The sequence below is a fragment of the Tubulanus polymorphus genome, chromosome 4 (assembly GCF_964204645.1).
Source record: "Tubulanus polymorphus chromosome 4, tnTubPoly1.2, whole genome shotgun sequence".
NCBI classification, from domain to species: domain Eukaryota; kingdom Metazoa; phylum Nemertea; class Palaeonemertea; order Tubulaniformes; family Tubulanidae; genus Tubulanus; species Tubulanus polymorphus.
Window position 1 is genome coordinate 5,306,881 of NC_134028.1, and position 23,735 is coordinate 5,330,615.

The 23,735-nt window shown below is 39.9% G+C and overlaps 2 protein-coding genes across 3 annotated transcripts in view; one reads left to right on the top strand and one right to left on the bottom strand.

Annotated features, from left to right (window-relative positions):
* LOC141903813 (short-chain dehydrogenase/reductase family 42E member 1-like) overlaps positions 1 to 15,488 on the bottom strand; it is a 65,398-nt gene extending 49,910 nt beyond the window's left edge. The window contains exons 1-5 of one of the 2 annotated variants that reach the window (XM_074792140.1): positions 15,360 to 15,485; positions 15,118 to 15,188; positions 14,635 to 14,825; positions 14,279 to 14,374; positions 5,348 to 5,405 (exon numbers count right to left, since the gene is read on the bottom strand). In XM_074792140.1, coding sequence (XP_074648241.1) covers positions 5,348 to 5,405; positions 14,279 to 14,374; positions 14,635 to 14,817 — 337 coding nt within the window. In that variant the 5' untranslated portion in view covers positions 14,818 to 14,825; positions 15,118 to 15,188; positions 15,360 to 15,485. Of the gene's footprint in view, positions 1 to 5,347; positions 5,406 to 14,278; positions 14,375 to 14,634; positions 14,826 to 15,117; positions 15,189 to 15,359 lie in introns of both variants that reach the window. The other variant, XM_074792139.1, reaches the window with a different exon arrangement.
* Positions 15,489 to 15,677: 189 nt separating this feature from the next.
* LOC141904022 (sperm-tail PG-rich repeat-containing protein 2-like) overlaps positions 15,678 to 23,735 on the top strand; it is a 38,302-nt gene continuing 30,244 nt past the window's right edge. Inside the window, exons 1-8 of the mRNA XM_074792461.1 lie at positions 15,678 to 15,809; positions 16,402 to 16,534; positions 16,622 to 16,743; positions 17,158 to 17,292; positions 17,449 to 17,613; positions 17,948 to 18,175; positions 18,279 to 18,392; positions 18,666 to 18,825. Of these exons, the coding sequence (XP_074648562.1) occupies positions 16,423 to 16,534; positions 16,622 to 16,743; positions 17,158 to 17,292; positions 17,449 to 17,613; positions 17,948 to 18,175; positions 18,279 to 18,392; positions 18,666 to 18,825 (1,036 nt within the window). The 5' untranslated portion in view covers positions 15,678 to 15,809; positions 16,402 to 16,422. The remainder of the gene's footprint in view (positions 15,810 to 16,401; positions 16,535 to 16,621; positions 16,744 to 17,157; positions 17,293 to 17,448; positions 17,614 to 17,947; positions 18,176 to 18,278; positions 18,393 to 18,665; positions 18,826 to 23,735) is intronic.

Here is a 23,735-nt window from a genome sequence, read left to right on the forward strand (position 1 = left end):
CCATGGGGAAATTCGCTAATGACGGATGGAGCCTGTTCCAAAGTTGTCGGTGACATTTCATCGCAAGTCAGAGTTGATTATTTCAAAATAAATGAATCATCTCAACTATGGAAATGGGTCCAAATCAAATAGACCTTCGTTCTAGGAAACTAACATATCATCACGCTATAGCCACGATCGCACAAGGGTTTTTGGCCCCGGTCAATTTTGTCAAGATTAGATCCAGGCTGACCATTCACACAGGTGCCAAATGGGCCAGTGCCTGCTAGACCCCGGCTAATTTGGCTCAAACAAAAATGTTAGACCAGGCCCGAGCTAAATTTCGGGATGGATTAAACTATTGATATGAATGCTAACTGGTTCCGCCAGTGAATCAGTTGGCTCCGTCCTTGGAGTAATCATTTGTGACAAATGATTACTCCAAGCCTTGTCACAGCATTGTTTAGCGAGTAGCTTAAGTGTAAACGCACTAGTTAGGCATGGACCAAGTTTGACTCGGCTCGGATCCGGGCAAGTTTAACCTAGACTAAATCGTGGCTATTACCACGCTAAAATAGCCTCGAACTTGAATGGATACGGTTATAAGCAAGGGTTTATCACCCCCACTCCGGCAACAGTTTACCGTTAGTCATACCGCCGATTCTAACCGCTAAACTCTCCGGAGATAATACTCCGAGAACGGCGGCGGAGAACGACGGGGAGAGCTGGCGGGATGATGAAGTTCGAGAAGATTTCCATAATAACTGAGCAACATTAGATTAGGTGGCGATTGATTTTTGATAATGTGACTAACTCAGTCGCACTTCCGGCATTGTTTTATCAATGTTACACGATCCTCTCATTAGTGTTTCGCCACTACAGGTGTCGCACAAGGGGAAATACCATCGGCTCCCGATGACGACGACGACGCCCGGGTTACGGATAATGACTCACCAATAAAACACAGCCCCGCTTTACTAATTGCTATTTCCTGTCCGTTTAAATGATACATGCTTAACCGCGATCCTCCGATCCTCGATACAACTGAAATAAAAACTTAACGAGCCAGCGAGCGTATCGGAAATTTTTGCGATTCATAACGGCTTCATTTAGAATGAATTACGATAGTAGCCAGACATGTCGATCTCACGACCAAATACCCGGGTTTCTTGCATTGTAAATCAACTAATTAACCCACACGACTGGCTTTCATCTGAAAATGAAATGATCTGACTCTTAAATGTGTGGAACTGGGGCCTGGGTTTGGGTGTAAAGTAAAGATTTATAACAATAATTGTACTTAAGTCTTATGCCCTAAGATCATTGACACAAAAAGCTCAGCCACACTTCTTGAGCCATATTCATACTACGTTACTTAGAAATCTTCTAAATTTAGTCCGTTCCAATTTTGAATGCACCAAGCATTCTCATAAGCAACAAGCTTGTTCTTAATTGGTCGATTCCATTTTAGAATGGTCTGTCTGTTCCATTCCAGAATGGGCCAATTTAGACTGACTTGATGGACCAATGATAACTGTTTCTTTTAAAATGTGCGTGAACATACCAAATTCATTTGGTCTGTTCTAAATTGGTGCGTTCTAGGTACAGACCTGATTAGAACAACATACTAGTGATTCGAGGTGATCACTACGAGTTGTAAGATCAGTCGTAGATCCAGCATGGTCTAATAGTGCTTGATAGTTGACAAATCTCTTCATTCTAGTGCAGTTCATTCATTATCTACATTCAGCCTGATGTAATTAACAAGTGACAGAAGAGTTCATACAGATTATGAACCATAGATCAGTCGGTATCAGTAGCTCTGCTCCGAGGATGGACAGGGATAGAGTAAGCGGCAGGATAAGATATTAAGATTCATTAACTTCGTCGAACTCAGTGTAAATAACCTCCGTCAATCTATAACACCAGATTGAATGTGATTATTATCGAACATAATTTGATATTGATGGAAATTAATCATAAGTTCATCGCGTAGACTACTAGGTCGGGATGCGATCTCAATTGACAAAATACATTCATTTCATAGTTCAACATTCCCCACCTCAATTTATCGTAAGCAGAATCTGATGATTATTGAATTAACAAATAATTTCTGATAACTCGCGATGCCCAATTTGGTCCCGTATTCCGAAAGTGCAATCAAACTAATGAAAATAGCCGCGATCGAATAAGTGCTTTCATGCCTGTTTGGCCCAGCCAAAACCATCGAACCAGCCGTGTGCCAAAATTTAGCGATGATCAAATAATTGCACGCGAATTGCAACTGGTTCCAAAAGTAACTCACTTCACTTAGCTGTAGCATTGTTTTAATATCGAGTGAGCAGTTTGTTTGTGAACGCATCTCTAATCAGGCATGGGCCAAATTTGACTTGGTACCAATTTAACCTGGACCAATTCATCTCCGTGTGATCGCGATGCCATCAGGTTCAAATAGAACATTGCTACCAGAAGTCCGATTCTATTCACCGGTGAAAGTAACATGTCGAATTGGTTAAGACTATTATTCGTACGTCGCGTAGTAATTCAAAATTATCATCTACGTATTAACTCTGGCAGCTTCGTAATTTCCCATAAAACACGGTTAATTTGTCGGTTACAAAGTGTCGAACGAACGCAACCAGTTGATTCGCGCGCGGCGTGCTCGCTCGAACGGAAAACCGGCGACTAATGAAAAAATGAATACCACGCTTCACCGGACGCCGACCGATTAACGGCTTATTACCGCTAACCCTTAAACACATGCGACGACCGCCGAGAGAACTGCTCCGTACGAGTTCTAACGCTATTGTCTCGCATCGATTATACCTCGTGAAATATTGCTTATGATGTGTTGTTAGTCGACGTACCGACGATTTAAAACGGAACCGTAGTGAAATCAAGCGTGGGGCGGTACGACGGGCAGTAGAGGGCGCCACGGTTTAAACGTTCGATCAAGATGTACCGAATGCACCTCATAATTCTTTGGGCAAGGCTGCGAAAATCGTATTCATGTACATTATTACTAGTGTACCAGGGCTGGATCCCAGATTTTCAAAAAAGGGTTATGCTCTGCTGGTCATTCAGCTGAGCTGAACTTACCACGCCAAACTATGAGCATGAAACCACGTACAGAGGGGAAGGGGTGCTCCAGGGGGTCATCCCCAGAAAAGTTTGAACAATAAACAGTCTGGCGTTCATGCATTTTGGACATTGCTATTGATATTCCGCCCCATCACTGCCCTGGAATTACATAAAGGGAAGGCAGGGGGAGCTCAGCACCTAAAACATGGCCTATAGATCGGCGCCTGTGTACAGTAAACAATGTCCGGATCAGACAGAAGTCCGGATATAACTGGGCGAGATTCACTGAAATCAGATATAAATCAGACTACACAGTCATTCATACCTTAGAATAGTAAGTGACTTACTACAGTACAAATGACCGTCGTTGTGTGAAGATGCAAATATCTGGGGTAAAACTGAAACTTTACCCGCGGACTCACGACAATGCTTTATCGCCGCAACGGGCTGTGATAAGATTGCGTCGACCCGAGCGTTGATATTGATAGGTCAAGACAAGACTACTCGAGGTTTGACATCGAGTGGACTACATGATAAATAACACTTCTTATCCGGCGGTCCTTCAATGACTGCCGTACATGACTCAACCGTATGCGATACTTTTTAACCCTGTCAAAGGTGTAAAATAATCCGTCACACTTTATCATTGAAGCCGATTTTCAGGACTGCCAATAAAGATTCAACCCGTATAATCAAAACTGTGGACAGTTATTAACCCTTTCAGTGCATCTACACCGCTGTACGGTGTATGAATTGACGGGCTTAGCCAGTACACCCCACTGTACTGCATTGATGATATCAGTAATTTGTTGTCTTCTACTTTGAAAGATGGCAGCACCTGTCAAACATAGTGAAATATTAGTAACTAACAACACACCGCACCGTGGTGTAGATGCATTACAGCATTATGATGTTATCAGTAATTAGTTGTCATCTACTTATCAGTAATCAGTAATCAGTTGTCATCTACTTTGAAAGATGACAGCACCTGTCAAACAGTGAAATATTAGTAACTAACAACACACCGCACCGTGGTGTACATGCATTACAGCATTATGTCTGTAAAACACACTGGGGTAGAATTTCTAAAATTTTCAAATTATCACCAGCACTTTAGGGTATCAATTAGTCAGCACTTAAAGGGTTAAAGGTTCATTCCTTTGAATCAGTCATAGGTAAGTTCCTGAAACATTACCCTCACAATTTTAAGATTCAAGCAAACCTCTCAGCCAAAGAATTATGTACAACTGTTAGGAAAATCGTAAAACGAATATTTCGATCTTCGGGGAAAAGCTGAATTAGTGATGACGAATGGAATCGATCGCGAAAATTCATCGGTCATCAACAGGTCTGCGATTTGATAAAACCGGCGACGATTTCATCGAAAAACTCGCCTGAAGCACGAGAAAGTCTCAAGGTGCACGCGTCGTCGGAGTTATCAAGTTGATACCTATCGATCGACGGATTCCGTAAGACGCTGCAGAAAACCCGGCGCGTATTATAAGAAACTCGCGGGAATATGGAATCAGTTTCAAATCTTTATTAGATACAAATGAGCCGGTATAATGAACCGAGGGGATTTTTATGACGAATTCAGCCCCGCGCGAGGTATCAAAAGCTAACGTCAATATCCGATGCTGCCGATAGATTTAAACCGATCAAAGACCGGTGCGTATGTGTGAGTCAACACGTGCCTTTTGTCGCCGCCGATGACTCACGAGTCCGACCGCGAAGCGCGCGCTCTCTCACGCTCTTTCATCGCATTGTCCAGTTCGTCGGGAATTAACGCGACAGTAATTAGTACGGGGCCCTAGCTGAAAAACGCGAAAAGATTATCCGCTGAATGTGTACGCAGAAAAAAATTGAGATATTATCTGGAAACGTTGGATCAGATTAAAGGATTTGGCGATATAAAAGAAGCTCGGCTAATTACGATGGAAAAGATGTACACAGTTTTATAGTTGAGAAGCTGAATACCTTTCAAACGCTTCAAAGCCGTGAAGACAAGTTACAAAACTTGCGACAAAACCGTAGCACTTTGTGCGCTGCACCATTCACAGGTAAAGAGCTATATCGAGCTTACGGAGAAGTGAACTTTAAAACGCCAAACTTAAACGAACGAAAGGAACGGCTCTTTTTTCGTGCCAAATTCGAAGAAAATGGTAACCTCGCAAAGCCTTAAACGAGGAAAATTCCACGTAAAAGTCAGCGAAAACTAAAATGGTTCGAACCGGTCGGCGATGGATGAAGAAGTCTACTAACTGTCTAGTCTACGTAGGCGCCTTACCTTTTAGAACGTTTTCAGTGCCATTGATGTTCACATCTTCAATTAGTTTGCTATTCAGCTGAAACGAAAGCGATACAACGATAATTACTTTACAACTCTACAAGAGAGAGAGAGAGAGAGAGAAAGAGAGACACACATCGTTAAAACACACTTCGCGCTCCATTGAAAAACTTCATTTCACTCGACGCTCGAGAAAAAATCTTTATTCGACTTTCAAATGCATCGATGAAATCGTGAAACAATTTTCATCGCAAACAATATCAATTATTGTATTTCAACTACAGTAGGATGAGGAGTCACTTCGTCAACTTTGTTCGCTCGAGGCCCGGCCTTTATATCGGGTTCGTCCTAAGAATTAAACGTCTTAAAAGTAATCGATAGCAACAGCAACTTAAGTCTAAAAGTCTGTTATCGCGACTGCACCCAGGAGGAAAAAATCACGCAGTTTAAATGCGACTTATAGCGACTGCACCCTTTTACAGATGGTTCAATAAGTTTTTGTATGTGTCGCGGGTACTGGAAACTTTTTCCTCGCTTTAAAAACGCTTGTTCATATTTGGTTTATATTGATAAACGCGCCAATAACAATTCCACTGCAGCATCCGTCGTCGTCAATAAACATCACAGGTCTGAGATTCTGCGCTGCATCAGCAGCAGCAGCGGCAATAGCCAGCGACATCAGATAGACAAGATGAGAGTAGTTATATTGGATGGATGGATGCTGTAATTGCGAGAGTAAGCGCTATTTCTCGGCGATTTATGAGCTGTAGGGTTCTGTTGATGGTTTGACCGCTCGGCGCGAGGAGCTCGCATGACTGATTGAAGGGAGAGCAACAGGTCTCTAGTGATCAGCTGTCTTTCAGTTATTGCATTGTGTCACGCCACCCCGCAACAAGCGAAAATAGTTACCATCGGGGAATTAGGGGAAAAAAACACAAAATATTCCTGAGTTACGATTGATATGAATTCGTCTTGTGTACTATCATTTTTTTATAAACATATCCATTACATGAAACATTGCCTTCAATACAGTTACATTGGAAAAAGCAAGTTACATATATCTTGGAGTAATCAGACTGATTACTCCAAGCATATATGTAGTACTCAAGGGGCATGAAGCTGATAGGGTGGACTAATTGAAAATTAATTCAATAAGGGATGAAATGAAATGGACGATCAGATGAGTAAACAGTTATACATTTTTCCGAGGAATCGAGCATAATTTAATTCATATTTTTTCTAATGTTAGATCTTCCTACAGTAGGTTCGGAGGTAAAAGCACTCTTTTTAGACTCATAAACTGCTCCCCCCTCCCAATTATCAAGCATCGTTTCAAAAATGGTTTTTAAAGTATTTTCTTTCCGCTTTGCCAGTCAGTATTGAATTAATGTTTGATATCACGCTATACGAGTTTCTCTCCAGAAAACGTAACTCGTACATACTTGATACATTTCATATCATACATCATTTCTAAGGTATCTTTTCCCGAAAGAACGGTTAACACAGATATGAGGACGAATTACTGTTGAATATATCTTTTTTTTCTGACGCGCGTTCAAGAAACCCGTCAAGTTTGTTTTTCTTGCCGACAATGACTATCCCATCTTCGATATGAAAGACAAAGACGCGGCCATTTTCTCATTTCCTATTCTAATTACGGGTATTGTTTTAGCGACGGCTGGTGTGCTCTAGCGCTCGGTTCATATAAACAGCCGAGCTCCACTGTTGCTGCACGTACCATCGAGTTTACTGTCAAATCTATCACACCACCCCCGTACCATAAAAAAACTAGCCGACCAGTGATGAATTGTCATTTTTCATGCGAATGTCTCATGCAATTTATAGCTCGTATGAATAAATGACTTTTTCTTTTTGGGAAAAAATATTGCATGCTGGAAATAAACTGGCTAATTCTCTATTTTCTGCTGTGGTTGTGGCGTTTCCACGCTAGTTTGACCTATCAAAGTTCCCCAGTTTGCTAAGACCTGTTTTGACTATTTCGCTTGATAATAGAATTAAGCGACAGCAATAAAACTTGATTTAAGTACGTTTGTATTCGAAATACGGACAATAACTGAAAAACAATATTCTAGAGCTTTTGTCGGGAAGTTATATCTGATTGTTTGTGACAGCACGGCATTCAATCACACATCAGCATCAAGTAGAGACGAGATAGAAGAGCGATAGTAGAGATAGGAAAAAAGAGATATAGGAGATAAGGGAATTAGTGGAGATAGGGGGAGATAATGGAGATAGGGGAGGTAGTGGAGATAGAGGAATAAAGTAGAGATAGAGGAAGAAAGTAGTGATAGGGGAGAAGAGAGATAGTGGAGATAGGGGCAAAAAGTGGAGATAGAGGGAAGTGGAGATAGGGGGGAGTGGAGATAGGAAAAGAAAGTAGAGATAGGGGGAGAAGAGAGATAATGGAATTAAGGGAAGAAAGTGGAGATAAGGATAAAGAATGGAGATAGGGAAAAGAGAGATAATGGAATTAAGGGAAGAAAGTGGAGATAAGGATAAAGAGTGGAGATAGGGGAGCAGAGAGATAATGGAATTAAGGGAAGAAAGTGGAGATAAGGATAAAGAATGGAGATAGGGGAGCAGAGAGATAATGGAATTAAGGGAAGAAAGTGGAGATAAGGATAAAGAATGGAGATAGGGGAGCAGAGAGATAATGGAATTAAGGGAAGAAAGTGGAGATAAGGATAAAGAGTGGAGAAAGGGGGAAGAGAAATAGAGAGTATGAAAGGAAGATGAAGGAGCTACAGGAGAATGATAAGAGAGGAAGAGGTCAGAAGGATTGAAAGGGTAAAGGGGAGTAGGGAGTGAAGAGAGGGAGCAGAGTGAGCGCGGAGACGCAACAGGCAATTGACGACTGCGACGATCGTTTATTTTCGACCGACCGATCGGCAATTCTTGCGCCATTGTCAGAAATAAATCACTCAGTAATTGACTGACTGTTGTTATAAGAAAATAGCTCTTTTCCCTCGGAGAATCGTTGAGATATACTCTTATATATAGATGCATACATCTAGACTGAATGGTCATAAATTGCTTACAATTTGCGCTCGATTTACTTCAACGAGAAATGAATGAAATTGTAGCCAGTATTTCGCATGAAGGATCTGAGAAGATTAACGAAAACAAAAAATGAATGGCCCATTCGAGCATTTGTCTTAAAAATGAAAAGAATGAGAAGCGTTATTTGATATCGAATCACTGGCTTTCAAATATGAATGATTACGACATTTCTGAGCCACATAGATTCAGACGCAATAAAGAAATAACTCCTCGATTGAGAAAATGAGATTCCACGCGATTAGAAAACATGACTAGACGACCAGAAATCATAAGATGTTTTTTATTATAATAAACTTTGTGTAAGTAAAGAAATGAAAAAAACATAAGACTAATAGCCGACCAAGGGGCTGGTTCCATAGTTGTTGGTTAAACTTAGGCTAAGACCAACTTTGTTCTATGGTCAATCGAATAACTCAAGATCGGTCCGAAGATTTAAGACTACTTTTGGACTTAAGTCTTAACTATAGATTGAACCGGCCCCTGAAGTGCATTCATTCCCATGAGACCAAAGGTGTAGGCCAACAGTGAAATGGTTAGACTGATACTGGACCAAGGGGCATAATCCATAGTCATTGGCTAAACCATGGACTCATGAAGTCATTATACTGAGAGTCCATGGTTAAACTTAAGACCAAGTTAAGACTTTGCTCTATAGATTGGTCTCAAGATTTAAGACTACTTTGGACAAGTCATGTCTATAACACTGGTCGCACATTCTCATGAGGTCAAAGGCATCGAAAACCATTTTTGACAAATTCATAGCCGAATGACAAAATTATTCACATTTTGGACTCAACCACGCCACAAAACCGGAACATGAATTTCATCACATCTCTGATACATCTATCTCAGCTGTGAACGACTGCGTATTAGTCTTATGAGTCCATATCTCAGCGATGATGTTTTATTACGCGGCGGCGTTAGTCGAATGCGGCCGATGCATAATCCGTGCAATATCATGTGTAAAACGTTCAAGAGGTCGCCAAACACGTCGTAATTTCTCGTTACCTATATTTTACATTCACTACACGACGGAACGCCGTGTCACCGAGAACCCGTAGAACCGTAAAGACGATTCGTAGCGGTAAGACTCGAGCAAAACTTAGCACTTTTCAGCACTTTTCGTGCGCTAAAAGTAGGACTTTTTTCCTGTTAATTGCGCTCGTGATAGATATTGTAACCGCTCATCATGATTTGTCAAAACATAAATGATAACCTTTTGACAAATCATTTACGTCATTCATGCACTGGGACGAGTTAATTGCCCGGAAGTGATGTGTGCCTGGATTTTCGTTATTTGATCAACACTCGGTATCACAATTACGAATGCTATGACAAAAAATCCTTCAGCTGACTTGTTTAAGTCAAAAAGTCAGATTTTTTAGCATTTAGCATATTCTTGTACGAAGTGAAAAAAGTTTTCTAAAAAGTAGCATGTACGTGGTAGACTTGCTACACAGTAGTGGATGCAGGGGGTGTCCGGACGCCGTCCTAAAATGTTGAGGTCCCTTAAATTCCATCCACTAGCATTCCGGACTGAATACTTTCTGAAGAAAGATCAAAATCAATATTGAACTACTGAAGATAATGCCCATATTTTCTTGTGGCAATTAGCCATTCTAGCAATTCTAGAAGATTTAAAAAATCTGTGTGTGTAAAAGAGCAAATCGCGTCGAGGTTTAGAGAAAGGCCCTAAATTTCTTAAGTGGGCACCCCCTTCCCTTTGACCCCATATCTGCCGCCCCTATTACAAACTATGGCAAATTCGAATTGCAGCGTTCAACAGGTCGTGCATGTACGGTGTACGATCGTAAAACCCCCTCCCCTCCCCCCGGTGTATACATCTCTCCTACGTTATTTACTGCAGAACTCATAACGCAATCAACGAATTGATTCGCCGGCTGCATCGGCATCACGCGGGCGCATAATGATAAATTACCTAATCGCGGGCTCTTTGACTCGACTAACGTTTCTCTCTCGGATAAACGTCGACGCTTCGTCCGTCCGTCCGTCTGGCCGCTCGCTTCGTCGTGCAAACAACGATGACAGCAGTGCGACGTTTTCATCTTTATTTAAGTTCATCGAGTTCTACTACGCGTGTACTATACGAGAAAAATCGAGCTCGCTCGGCACGGTTTTAATATCCACGACTCTTCAGTCCGACGATCTCGTTCGTCGTGTTTGGCAACTCGTTGTGTAACCCTTTTACAGCACTTATGCCGCATGAATGCATGAATGTTGCGGCGTGTTTTTCATGGCGGATAATTGATGGTAATAAAGTAAATCAACGAGATAAAAAAAGAAAACATCGATATGATTAATTCACACCACATACGCCCTTGCAAATACGCGCTAGACCTGTCACGAGGAATACAGGCTTGAGTGTCACTAGAAATACACGCTAGACCTGTCAGTAAAAATACAGGGTAGACCTGTCACTAGAAATACAGGCTACAACTGTCACTAAAAATACAGGCTAGATCTGTCACTAGAAATACAGGCTACAACTGTCACTAGAAATACAGACTAGACCTGTCAATAGAAATACAGGCTAGATCTGTCACTAGAAATATAGGCTACGCTTTCATTAGAAATACAGGCTAGACCTGTTAATAGAAATACAGGCTAGACCTGTTAATAGAAATACAGGCTAGACCTCTTATTAGAAATATTACTGGAAATATTTCTTGAACAGAGAACTGCGACCTGAACTCTCTGCTTCAACTAGCAAATCACTTGATGCCCTCATGTTTTGATACACGCTCAAGGTTGCCTCCTCGAATACCAGTGATAAGTCGAGATAAGCACGTGACATCGAGGGCTTATCTTATCCATCCTTCGGAACCCTTCATCGCGAAGACAATAACAAGCACACCAGAGTTCGTCGTTCGGGTGCCCGGTTCCTAAAACAATAACCGAACCGCTCGCAGCCAATTACCGGAATTAAGTGGGCAATAAAACTTTGCTCGCAACTTTATCTATTCGATCGATCGCGCATTTTATACATACATAAATAGATCGGCGAGGATGGAGAGAGAACTCCGTCGGAACCCCTGTTCGTTCGGCGATCGATGCCGTTTCAGCGCTGTTGATCTTCCGGTTGTCAAGCCGTGAATCTGCAATCATCCCGAGCGGGCCGCGCGAAGAAGCAACAAGTCCGTCTCGGCGGGATTCCCGCGAAACAACGCCGGGTTATTTGTCATCTATAATTAGCGAACGACTGACAGAACGAACGTTCAATTAATTGCGTTCGTGGCATTAGTTCACCGAAGAACGGACGCATTTGTTATCGAGTCGTCGAATTCACATGCCAGTTGTGTAACGATTCATACGCGTTTAACTCCCCCATTTAAACCCGCGTTCGACGTGTGCGCCCGCGCGCCAATTCCCGACGCGACACTTTTTCAGTCCGAAATTGACCGAAATGACGTTTTGAAAGAAGACGCGATAAACTTTGTAAAGCGCGAGCGAAAACTTGATTCAATTGGATTTATTTTCGACTTGATCGATTTGTTTTTCGATAAATTTTGATGAATTAACTTCTATCTAAAAAGCGCTCGGAATACTACAACCAATTCACAAATCAAAACTCGAGATAAGACCTATATCGACTCCTTTAATTCTTACCCAGCGAGCTTTGTTTTTGCAGTCAAGTATATCAAAACTAGGGCAAAAAAGCTTAAATGTCAAATTTGTGGTTAAATTGCTATTGGCTACATTATATTTTCAATGTCGACAACAATTTAACATTGTGTATGCATTTCATAATTTCTGTGGTAACTTACGTATTCCTGAAGATGACTGTGTATTAGGAAACAGCTGAAATAATACTAGCTCAAGGAAATCTTTCAGACTTGTTTTCATGTGGGATATTGTTCCAACATGAACAGAAGGTTTCATCAAGATTATCAAACTGAACCAGCTTTAGCTTTAACTTATTTGTGAAACTGGGCCCCGTCTTAATTCTATAAAAAATTTCAACGACCATCTAGTTCAATACATCAGAAACTACATGCCATATTTTCATGGTTTTAATCGCACTCTTAATTAACAACTAGTGAATCTAAATTAAATTCTGGTCTTACGTAATTTAAAACTAAAATCCTATAAAATCAATGAATCGTTGCGTTATTGCAGTAGACAGACGACTCCCCTTCAAATCCATTCTCATTCCATCTATCTATTAATTTCTCATTAAGTTTTGCTGGTTCTTTTCTCTGAGTGCTGAGATCCCTATGGGACACAGCAGCCTCAATCGGCTTTCTAAGCATCCAACCATATACATATAACCATAAAACGTATTATCTTGCCATCAATAAATTCTCAAGTTCAAATAAGTATTAGAAGAAAACAACGTCTTAAAGGAAACAGCTACCAACAAGTGGTTAATGTTTACCGCCTCAAACTGACCGAGACTTCTCTAAACGAGACAATGCCTAATTCAATTTCGACGCATTAGCGCAAAAAACACACATAGCCGCGTTAATGGGAAATGGTCGCCGAGTCGAGGGAATTCACCTGGCATGCGATCGCCACCATTTATCTAGTTACGCCAGTTAGACGAGCGCGAGCAAATGGCTTGTCCAATTTACGCGTAAAGTAGCTAAATTCGATGATACCGTTGCCGAGACAAGGTGCGCAATAGGTCACGGATAATGAAGACACAACGCGCAGGAATTCCCGAGACGACGTATCGCTAACTTTCTATATAATACCGAATAACACCCAGTCGCCAGTCGTTCTTACGGACAGACGTGATACATACTTTTTTTCAGCAATCTGCTGCGAACGGTTCTACAGTTATCAGTCGACATTTGACATTAGAGTTTAACGTCAGTTGATGAGCAAAATTCACAGTTGATAATGAACAATTTATTCCGACAGTTTACAAAGTTTTACCTGAATTTCATCATCAGTAAAACGAAAATAACATAATAACAAAAATTTATAGTCTCAAAATTCAAGTCTTTATGAATTTTTTATAATAATCATATACGGTAATTTGAAAGCAAAGATGTTATTAAGGTTGGGTTAAAGACAGGAACTAAGAGACAATCGCTTAGATACAGGTAATACAAATTGTTATATTTTGATATGATAAAGTGTTACATAATCAACTGTGGTTGTTTTTTCAACTCTGAAACATTGAGATCAGTCTACGAGTTGAGAGTCTAATGATTGGAAATCAACTCAATGCTGAGTTAAATTTATGGTAACTGGGGGCAGCAATTGTGATTGATTAACGACAATTGTTTTTTCAATTTTCTCGTTGTTAGGATGCATTTGAATTCAGATGATAACTGGCAACCGTCTCAACATTGTTTATGGTAAGTTCATTGTCATTCAGATATATACTCCTGCATATATGTTATAAATGTATTGATAAAAGAGATAATATAATTTGAAATTGAGAATGAAATTGTGAGTCATCAGGTTTGTATAACGAAACATCGGCTCATCAAAAATTCATTTTCTTAAAAAAATTCAATTTTTTTATGAATGTTGGTAATGCTTATTACAGCCTTTAACAGGTTTGTAGTCAAACAAGAAAATATCATGGCACATAATATTCAAAATCGTTATTGGTTTAACGTATTATTTATCAATAAATTATTTCTATCATCAAATCAATTGTTCGTTAAAATTGCTTGATCAAGATTTCTTTATTCAATCATGGTCTCTATAACGAACTCGTTTTTTAGAGTCCATGATTTAAAGCGGGGCTTGCTATCAGGATATGACTGCAGTTGAGGCAATCATTTGTCTTGGTGGTGCTGGAAGATATTTAGGGACACACAGCTGAACTGCAGTCAAATCCACTTCAGAAGTATTCAGTTAATAGCTCCTTACTTGTTCACGTCCAGACATTCCATAAGAGGCCAAATGATAGACGCAATCTGCGTTTTCCAGAACAGCTTCGACACTAGAACTGTCTCGGACATCTCCCTGAAAGAAACACATATTTGCCATAATCTTTATCACTAGGTTCATAGAAATCATTTCAAAAAGTTTAGCTTCAAAATGATTTCAACATTTTTGAAAAGGTTTCTATAGTTTATAGAAGTCTACCCTAGATCATTTCAATGAATAAATTTTGAGTTAACAAAGACCTAAATAATCAAGTTCTTCCAGTTTAAATATTTTACACCACTGAGCTAACTAAAAGTTTTGTTCAGATCGACTTAAGGGTTTACTGTTAAACCTACTTTAACGTAAGTCATTCCAGGTTTCATTTCTCCATACGGCTCGTCGCGACAGTCAAACAGCGTTACATGAATTCCTCTCTCCAGTAGATACAACCCTAATTTGTAGCCCAAATAACCGCCGCCCCCTGTAACCACATGCTTCTCAAATTCCGTTTCAAGTTTCATTCTCCTTGTGACGACCATATTGTAACCTAATGAATTTAGAGGACGAATCAATTTTTCAATTTAATAATGTCATTTTGAAGATATACCTACAACATGGTCTTTTTTCGAAAATGTTTAATAGAGTGCTACCCAACATAAAAGGATTATGGTTACGGGTACATAAAATTTCATTTTTATTAGATTGCCAACCAACTCGTGCAACTTTCTCTTATCTAGGCCTAGTTAAATTGCTTGCTTGAGAAATTTCAGGTTTAACGTAAGTTTACAGACAGTTGCTTATGACACACTGTCATTGACACCCAGCCAAAATGTGCTGACCTGTTCTTTCACCTAAATTCTGGAACCCAAATTGGCTTTCAAACTGCTTGTCTAGTACCTAGCCGTTGTTCCTGAAACAGTTGTACGGAACCGTGTAACAACGACTGGTATTCAGACTATCAAACTGCTAGTCTTTCACCGTATTTTCATTAAAGAATTTATACACAGACTAACGGATACTCCGATGTTCGTATTTTCAAGACGTTTATCTGAGCTATTTAAAATAACTATAACGAACCTACCGATTGTCTTTACACAACGATACAGGTAATGATTATATAGTGGAATTATGTCCCCAAATTCGGGGTGACAAATGTATTTTAAGTCTCTCAAATTTCCGGATTTAGAACGTGAGGGCGCCGAGTCGATTACAGCGACACCAGGCGGCGGTGATTTTAAACATTACGTAATAATTCACGAGTTTGCTCGGAATATTGTTCAAACAGATAAAAATGGTATTTACTATTCATTAGAGTGAGAACAAAGAAATGAGTAGTACATCAAACGGCTATAAGCGTATTTTACGACATTTAATAATCGACTATCGTAACCGGGTCGTCGCTGGCGCCATTATTGCTATGGTAATGACGTGAATGAGGAAGTAAACAATCTGACATCCATCGAATCGATTACAACTACCGCTTCAGCTGCTGCAACAGCTTAAATTCTTAAAACTAGGAAATAAAAACCCGGTGAGTATACGTTTTTGACATTGTATAAAGGTTTCTGTTCGATTATTCGGTGTAATTCGGTTCTGTAATATGGAACGATCCGTAGAAATCGCTGAAACCGATCTGAAAGTGTAGTCTGTGTTTAATCCGTTCGAGACTGATATATGTGAGTTACATGGGAAACCCATATGGTATTTTTAGGCGTTTGCATCAATTTTCCATAAGTCTACTTGTAGGCAACATTGCTACTATGTGGGTCTAAAAAGTTTTAATGCCTAATGATTTATTAAATGAAGTACGGATTACTCAGGAATTATTTGTACAAGAAGGGATAGGGTTAGGGTAAGGTGAGGCTATATCTAGTTAAAACATTCTGGCCCGGGTTCGAGTCTCACTTGATTCGCTCTATTTTTCTCTAACTCTTTTCCTTGAATTTTCTAAGTCGCGCACCTCCGTGCGCATGCGCAGCGTAAAACAGCCAATCAGCAACAGTTATTAGCGTACAGATCCTAATTCCGTACGAATAGCCTCCAGAGTAATCCGTACGAGTCCGTACTAGTAGACACAGCGTTTATTAAAATTTATTGATATATATGTATATTCACTTTTACAGATACTCTACTAACTAGGAAGTATGTATGACCGTGCACCAAGATGGCTGTCACAGCCTCTGTGCAGCACTACCGAAATCGTCGGTCCCGGAACTTACGATTCAGATCTTCCGAATAACGTCAAAAGTCGAGCAGGTAAAAAATATTTCCCGATCGTCTACCTTAGAAAACATCTGTATTCGTGATTGGGGTATTTGAATTTTTTTTTTTTTTTTCTTACAGATGGTTACGCTCCTTTCTTATCGATGACGAGCCGTGATACTTTTCTGAATCCGACTGATGCGATTATCGCCGCCCCCGGGCCGGGCCAATATGACCCTGGGTCAGCTCAAGAAAATGTCAAGGTCAGTATTCGTTGCTTAATGAAGAAATTTGTCATAGAACGGTATTTGACTCTTAGGCATTGAAAAAATCCGATATGCTTAACATCTGTTTTGGAAATATCTGGAGCTAGTTGCTCAAAAGATGGTGATGATTTAAAACTTGGTTCTTACGTACTTCTCCAGCAACTGATCTCTGAAATTTCTAAAACAGATATACCTATAGATCACATTGTTTTAAGTTCTACAAGTTTAGTCTAGTTTATTGAGCCAGAATAAGATGTTTTATTATTTAATCAAATTTAAATTTATCAATTTCTTTGTCCAGTCAATGCTTTGATATCTTCCTTATTTTCTGTGAGAGTCTGAAATTCAAACGTCGGTCTGTTTCGTGATTTTGCGTTAAGCTGAGTTGACATTTCAATTGTTAATTAACAGGGTGGTCGAGCATTGAGTAATAGGGCAAGACGATTTGAGGAGAAATACAGTGACGATACTCCAGGACCTGGTGCATATTCTCTGTCAAAGAAAGAAGATTGGGTTAAAAATCAACGAAATAACGAAAAAGGATTTGTAAGTATCACTTTTTGCTCGAATTTCATTCAAAATTTCTGAACATAACGATTAGATTTAGTTCTTAACCTAGAGCTTTGGACCTTTGGGTCCTCTTGGTTGCTGCCATCTCTCCTGTCGTGTCAGTGGTATCAGAAGTTTCTTTCTCATTTTCAGCTAATCACGAACCGCGTGAAATTTCAACGTCAGCCAGCGGCGCCCTCTATACCGTGTCCGGGACAGGCGTATGGATATGAAGAGAATGAGGATGGGACGCTGCGTAAGCAAGAAGCGCCGAATAGAGACGCGACAATGGGTCCCGCTTATTATAATGTGACTAATGTAAGTTATGATATTGTAACTTGCTTAGCCATTATCAATTGTATTGAATGCTAGAAGACCGATTATACTGCTATTCACACAGAAATGCCACAAAATGAATGTGTATACCCAGTCAGGACAATTTCTTCATATTTTGTCTGCAATTACTGAGAAAGAAAATTATTTCTATTTGGTTTAAAAATGGTGGTGGGTTTGTAAGGGACACTAAATCAAAACAAACCAAAATCTATGAATCAATTGAGAGAAATGCATGGATGAAACAAATATTGTTAGAAAGTTTATTCATTCTACTAATTATCGTTAAGATTTTTCAACTTTTCCGATTCGTTTTCAGGATCCGACGCACGCTTCGAAGACGTACAAAGGAATTCACTTCTCGAAATATACGGGGCGAAAACTGGATCTCGCGAAAGTCGGCGGCCCGGGTCCGGGAGAGTACGAACCGTTCGTCGAGCCTCAAATTCTGACCGAAAATATAAACATGAAAGAAGAGGAACAGCGAAAATACGAAGCGAATATTCCACGATATCATGAGATTATCGAACAGGTCGAACACAAAAAGGTAAATCTGTTCTGTCAAAAGTTTTTAGCAAGTTCTTCGTAAGACATTTGAAATGGTGTGGATTTACTACAACGTTAATTTTGTATTGTGGAAATTTTTACAGAATGTACCTGGTCCTGGGAAGTATGACGTCGCCGGTCAATTCGAACCTAGACCCCCAAAAATGAACACGGAAGGAATCGAAGTGGAACATCCACCATTCGGCTCACAAGCGCGGGTTAGTATTATTTAGAATCTATCCAAAATATTAGGCTCTAGTAAAATAGAAATGAGGAGTGTTCTGTATAGAATAGTGATTTTAGTAACATCGTTGATAGTATGCTGCAATCATTCTCATTCTGTGCTGCCATCTTTGTTTAAAGTTTTGAAGCAATTTATTCCTGCTGATTCATTGCTATGATGTGCTGCCATCTCGGTGTCATCAACAGAACCGAACATTCAACTATTCCCACTTCATAAACTTTTCAATGTTATATTCCCTATATTGTAGAGATTTAGCAATAAGAAACTGGTCACTCCGTCTCCCGGTAGTTACAACGACCCGAGGTCTGCATTTGGTGTGTTGAAACGTGTGACGGGTTTGAAAAAGAGTCCTTTCGGTCAAACGGCAGTTCGATTCCACGGTGAACCTCACATCAAGAAAACACCTGGTAATTATTCTCGAATCCTGAGTTATTCTCGAGTGATTTGAGCGTCACTTCTCTGCAGTTTTGGTGTTGAGTACTGGGGAAGGGGGGTGGGGGTATCTACATGGATTCAGAACAATCCAGTTTGCAATATTCTCAAGGCTTTTGCACCCAGTTCCTCAGTCATGACACAAGTTGTGTCTATGAGTCTGAATCTTACCCACTTCTGTAGACTGGGTATCTATATTAGACAGGGGGTATATGTCCAATTATCCCTCAAAATCATCTATCAGTATGCTACTGATAGATATTTTGAACTTTGGGCGTTCCTTCAAAATTTCCATAATCTTGCTTTTTGAGCAATTCTTTCTTTCATCTCACTCAAATGCCAGGATTAATCAAACCTCACTCAAAGTACCGATGACTTAAGGCTAGAAAAATATTCGCCGAGTCTGTTGATAGTTTTAAGTGCGTTGTTTATCTATATTAATCACCGAGGTCTGTCTATAGTCTGTTGAGAGGAGGATGTTTGGTCTTATTGATAAATCAAGTGCGGCATTTGATAATTCGAAGAAATCGATGATAATGATAATATTTTAACATTTTGTTGTCGCTGATAATTGTTTTATATGCCCTGTAGCTTTCATCGCTGTGATTCATTGTTATGATTTGCGGTTGAGCTAAAGAATAACTTCCCGGTTTCATTGTAGTCGGATGCTTGAGTCATTTGGGCTCTGTTTTTTGTCAGTTTATGTTATTTCTCGAGCTTACGTTTTGTTCTCTGGGTTCAGGTTTCGTGAAACAAAACGTCAGGTTTGAATGGATGTCCTCATCGAAAGCATGAAGTAACTAACAACAACTAAACTAAAAAAAATTGAGTTCAACTTTTTTTCGTGAAAGTCGAACCCGAACATAATGATATCTTCTTAAAACTGTAAATTGAGATGGTAAAAAAATTTTGTAATTCTTAATCTGTGATTTGAATCAGATGTTGAGCATTGAACTTTAATACTGGGCTTAATTCATCTGGCTTTGATTGAAAAAATGAGTTTAATCTGGCCTTGTTCTTAACTACTTCCAAATTATCTCTGTCTTTTTGCCTGCCTGTCTTATTGGGGATTATTCGTGAATTATTTTCATCTTCATATAGGGCCTGCACCCATTAGAAATTGAAATTCTTGACCCCCTTTCCTCTGGTTGGTTGCGTACTTACTTTTTGAACTGTCCCTGTCAGGCACCAGTCGAAGTTGAGATATGTTTCGTTGTAATTCGATACGCCTGCATGCGAAACTTCTACGTTCGTTCGGCTAAACAGGAAATTAAAAGTCGCAGGTGTTCACTACACCTCATTATAGAAAAACCGTTAACAATCCTCGGTTTTCAAAATCATCAGTATAAATTTGACTCAATTCTGGTGACTCAGAAACGAACAAGAAAACTGCGAAAAGTCTTAAAAGAAAGTCGTAACCTTTCACGTGACTGAGTGCATGACAGAAACCAGGACTCAGTTCAACAATTATGAGTAAAATATGAATCAAGAATTAAAACCATTGAAAATTAACTTACGCATCTAACTCTGGGCTTAGTTGTGACAGAGACCTTAAGCCAAAAGTGGTCTTAAATTATAAAAACTTACCTTAAGTCTAATGATTGGGTAAGGACGGTCTTAGACTAGTATTAAATCTAAATCTAAGCCATAGCTATGCAACTTGGGCAGATTCTATAGTCGGGGCTTAAGTACAAAAGTCGTCGTAAATGTTATGACTGGTCTTAGGTAGTTAGATTGGCTATAAAAAAACAAGTATGGTCTTAGACTAGTCTTAAATCTAAGGCATGACCGTGAAAATGAAGCCTGGTCTCTTAACCAACAACTATACAGATTCAGAATTCAAAGAATGGTTAAAAAATGTTAGACGATAGTTGACAAAGATAGTGTCCTATCCAGGGACTCAAACCCACGGCCTGTCATCTTCGAACTAAATGCACTAAATAACTACCTGCTTACACTGCTCGAAGACCATTAAAAAGAAACTAGCGACATTTAGAAGATCGTATCATGTAATCTGGTATAATCTGATACATGTATAATTCAGTCGTTGGATCGTGCATCGGAACAAGACAAAAAAACTGATATAATTCTCGATCTCTCTAATTGAAGGATTAGGGTTATATGAAAGAGCTGCTCTTTTCCCAGCGGCTCATTAAAGGATTAGACAACGAAATAGCGGTAAATAATACGCGGCGGTAATCGGATAAAACCAGTCGAAATCCGTCCGACCGACGGCAAAACGATTGATGTCCGCGATCGGAGGAGAAATTGAAATCTCGTCGCGTAACGTCGAGTCCCGAATAACGATTCCACAAGTCCCGACGCAACCGGTCGGGAATAACGCAGGCCGTCTTAAAGAACGCCGACTGAGATAACGCTGTCGGAATTAAGCCCCGTATGAGTGAATTCTATCGATAAATAACCCGCGATCTGTCACAGCTAGAGAGAGAGAGAGAGAGAGAGAGCGAGGCAAGTCGTCGAACCATCGCGAGGCGTACGGTCTTCATCTAGCGATTTCTCATCGGACTCAATCATTCTCGTTCTTCTCGTTTTTATTGCTACCGAATCAATTATAATGCGTTTTGTTCGTCGTACAACTTCGTATAGACCGGAATAATTGCTCGGACTTATCTATGTGTCTGAAACGGCATGAAGATTAGCGTATTTCTGTAATTCTTATACGCGAGGCGAATTTCGAGATTAGTCATCGTTTTTGCGCGGCTGTTGTTGTCGTGCGGCGTAGTTGTTGTTCCGCGTATCGTCATCGTGCCCCGGTTGGGAATAAGACCGCATTGCCGTCGCGTAGATCTTCTAATCTGTTGCTTAAGCTAATAACTATTCGGTCGACCGTGATAGATGAGCGTTTCATCGAACGCGCGATATCTACGATTTCCGAAATTGATCTTTTATTGAAATCGAATAAGCCCAGCAGTCGTGCGGAGGTTTTTAAGTAATCAATACGATTTTTCTCAACTCCAAAAAGTAGCTTGACTGAACTTTGATACTGGGCTTAATTTTTTTAGCTAATTGAAAAAATGAGTTTAATCCGGCCTTGTTCTTTACTACTTGCCAGTCCTAATTCTTCCATTGCCTACAGTTGAGCGTTTAGTCTTAAGTGTTAAACTAAAAGCTAGCTAGTACACTCTTACCCATTTCCACCCATAGTACAAATATGGAAGTTAAACCTGTTCTTTAGGGATAGAAAATGGGCTTGCGTCATCTCAACTGTGGAACTCTGAAGTCGGTTCTTAGGACTTCAAGGTCAAGGTCGTCTTTATTTTAAGCCAGGTCTTGAGATGTAAGATTGGCTAAATGACCTCTGAGCTACTCGTCGAATAAGACTCAGATATAGCGGTTAGTTTTTGATGGACAGGTGTAATCGAATATTCTATACGGCTGGGTCAGCGTAGTTCATCTAATTCGAATCGATCTCTCCGAACGGGCGCCATTTTCGCGAGACCTTTCGATTCGTAAATGGACAGCGCGTGACTCGAGGAGGATCGTACAGGGTCATGAGGTCGCTGAGATATCCGTTCGGCTCCAGCAAACTGTGATCGATATATATGAGAAAATTATACGCAAGACCTCTAAGTATGGGTTCATTGTTTGTCATAACTGCGTAAGACAAAGCGTTTTTGATGAAGTTTTCAAAATCCTTCGCGGAGATTTGATGTAATTCTTTGAAATTTTGCTATAGGCCTATATAGTTGTTGTCCATTCTGAAAGCAAGAGGCATTCATAGGCCCCGATAATTCGACCACCGCATATCTTCCAGATAGATAATCAAGTTGATGAAGTCACCTCTCGACTTGATTGTGTTTCAGTGCTTGATGATAGAGAAGTCAGAGAGGCCACTTACCTGGAAATCGGGGACAATTCGGGGAATTTATTTTTCTTTTAAGTCAGGGAATAGTCAGAGAATTTAGTAAAAGAGCTAATAATGACAAAAATCAGGGAATAACCAGGGAATGTATTGAGATATTGTAAACTCAAACGGTCTGCGTTTTATGTATTTGGGTTTTGTTGGTCAATTGGAATCTTAGCAGGTAAAGGCCTGGAAAACAACTTACATGTCAGGGAAAAGTCATGGAAAGAACCACGAAAATAAGATGAAATTGGCCACGCTGTTAGTTTTATAGTCACTCATGGTAAAACTCTGTCAGACGATAAAATAAACGAGTGATTCAGTTTTATTAATCATTACTGGTTAATCCTATCATAAATAAAAATAAAGCTGCGTCATTATTATTTTTAATTCTGTACAGCGTACGAGAGGCTTAGAAGTTCAATCACTGTCCGATCACGTGAGGCGGAACTAACTAGTTTTAAATATTGACGTCCGTCCGTCTGTAGGAAAATCTACTAATTATCCCCGACGACGATCTTTGTCTCTGATGACGAAAACATCGATGTAGGAATCCGTCTAATGACAATATGTCGAAGATTAATTCATCCTTTACCTGACATCGTTCTCGATAATGCTGTCTGAAGAGGGATTTGAAACGTAGCTCGTGACAGATTGTCATCGCTAAAAAAGAAAACACAAAATTGTGTATCCTTTGTTTTTATACCAGATCATTTCTCAAATGTCAGCTTCTGTCAAATTCAGAAACTGATAGTATGTCTTTTTCTCCATATTCTATTCAATCATTTGACAAAAAAATGTCAATAAAAGTAAAAACTTTGCTGTGGCTACTGACAGTACTTTGATTCAATTCCAAGTGTTTGACAAGCATGGTTAAAATAACAGTCAGTACTTCATTTCCAAAAGCCCCGATCACATGGAGATGATTTGGTCCGGATAAGGCCTGAGTCAAATTTGGCCCGTGCGTCATTAGAGAGCGCGTTCACACGTAAACCACTCATTCAATACTAAACAATGCTT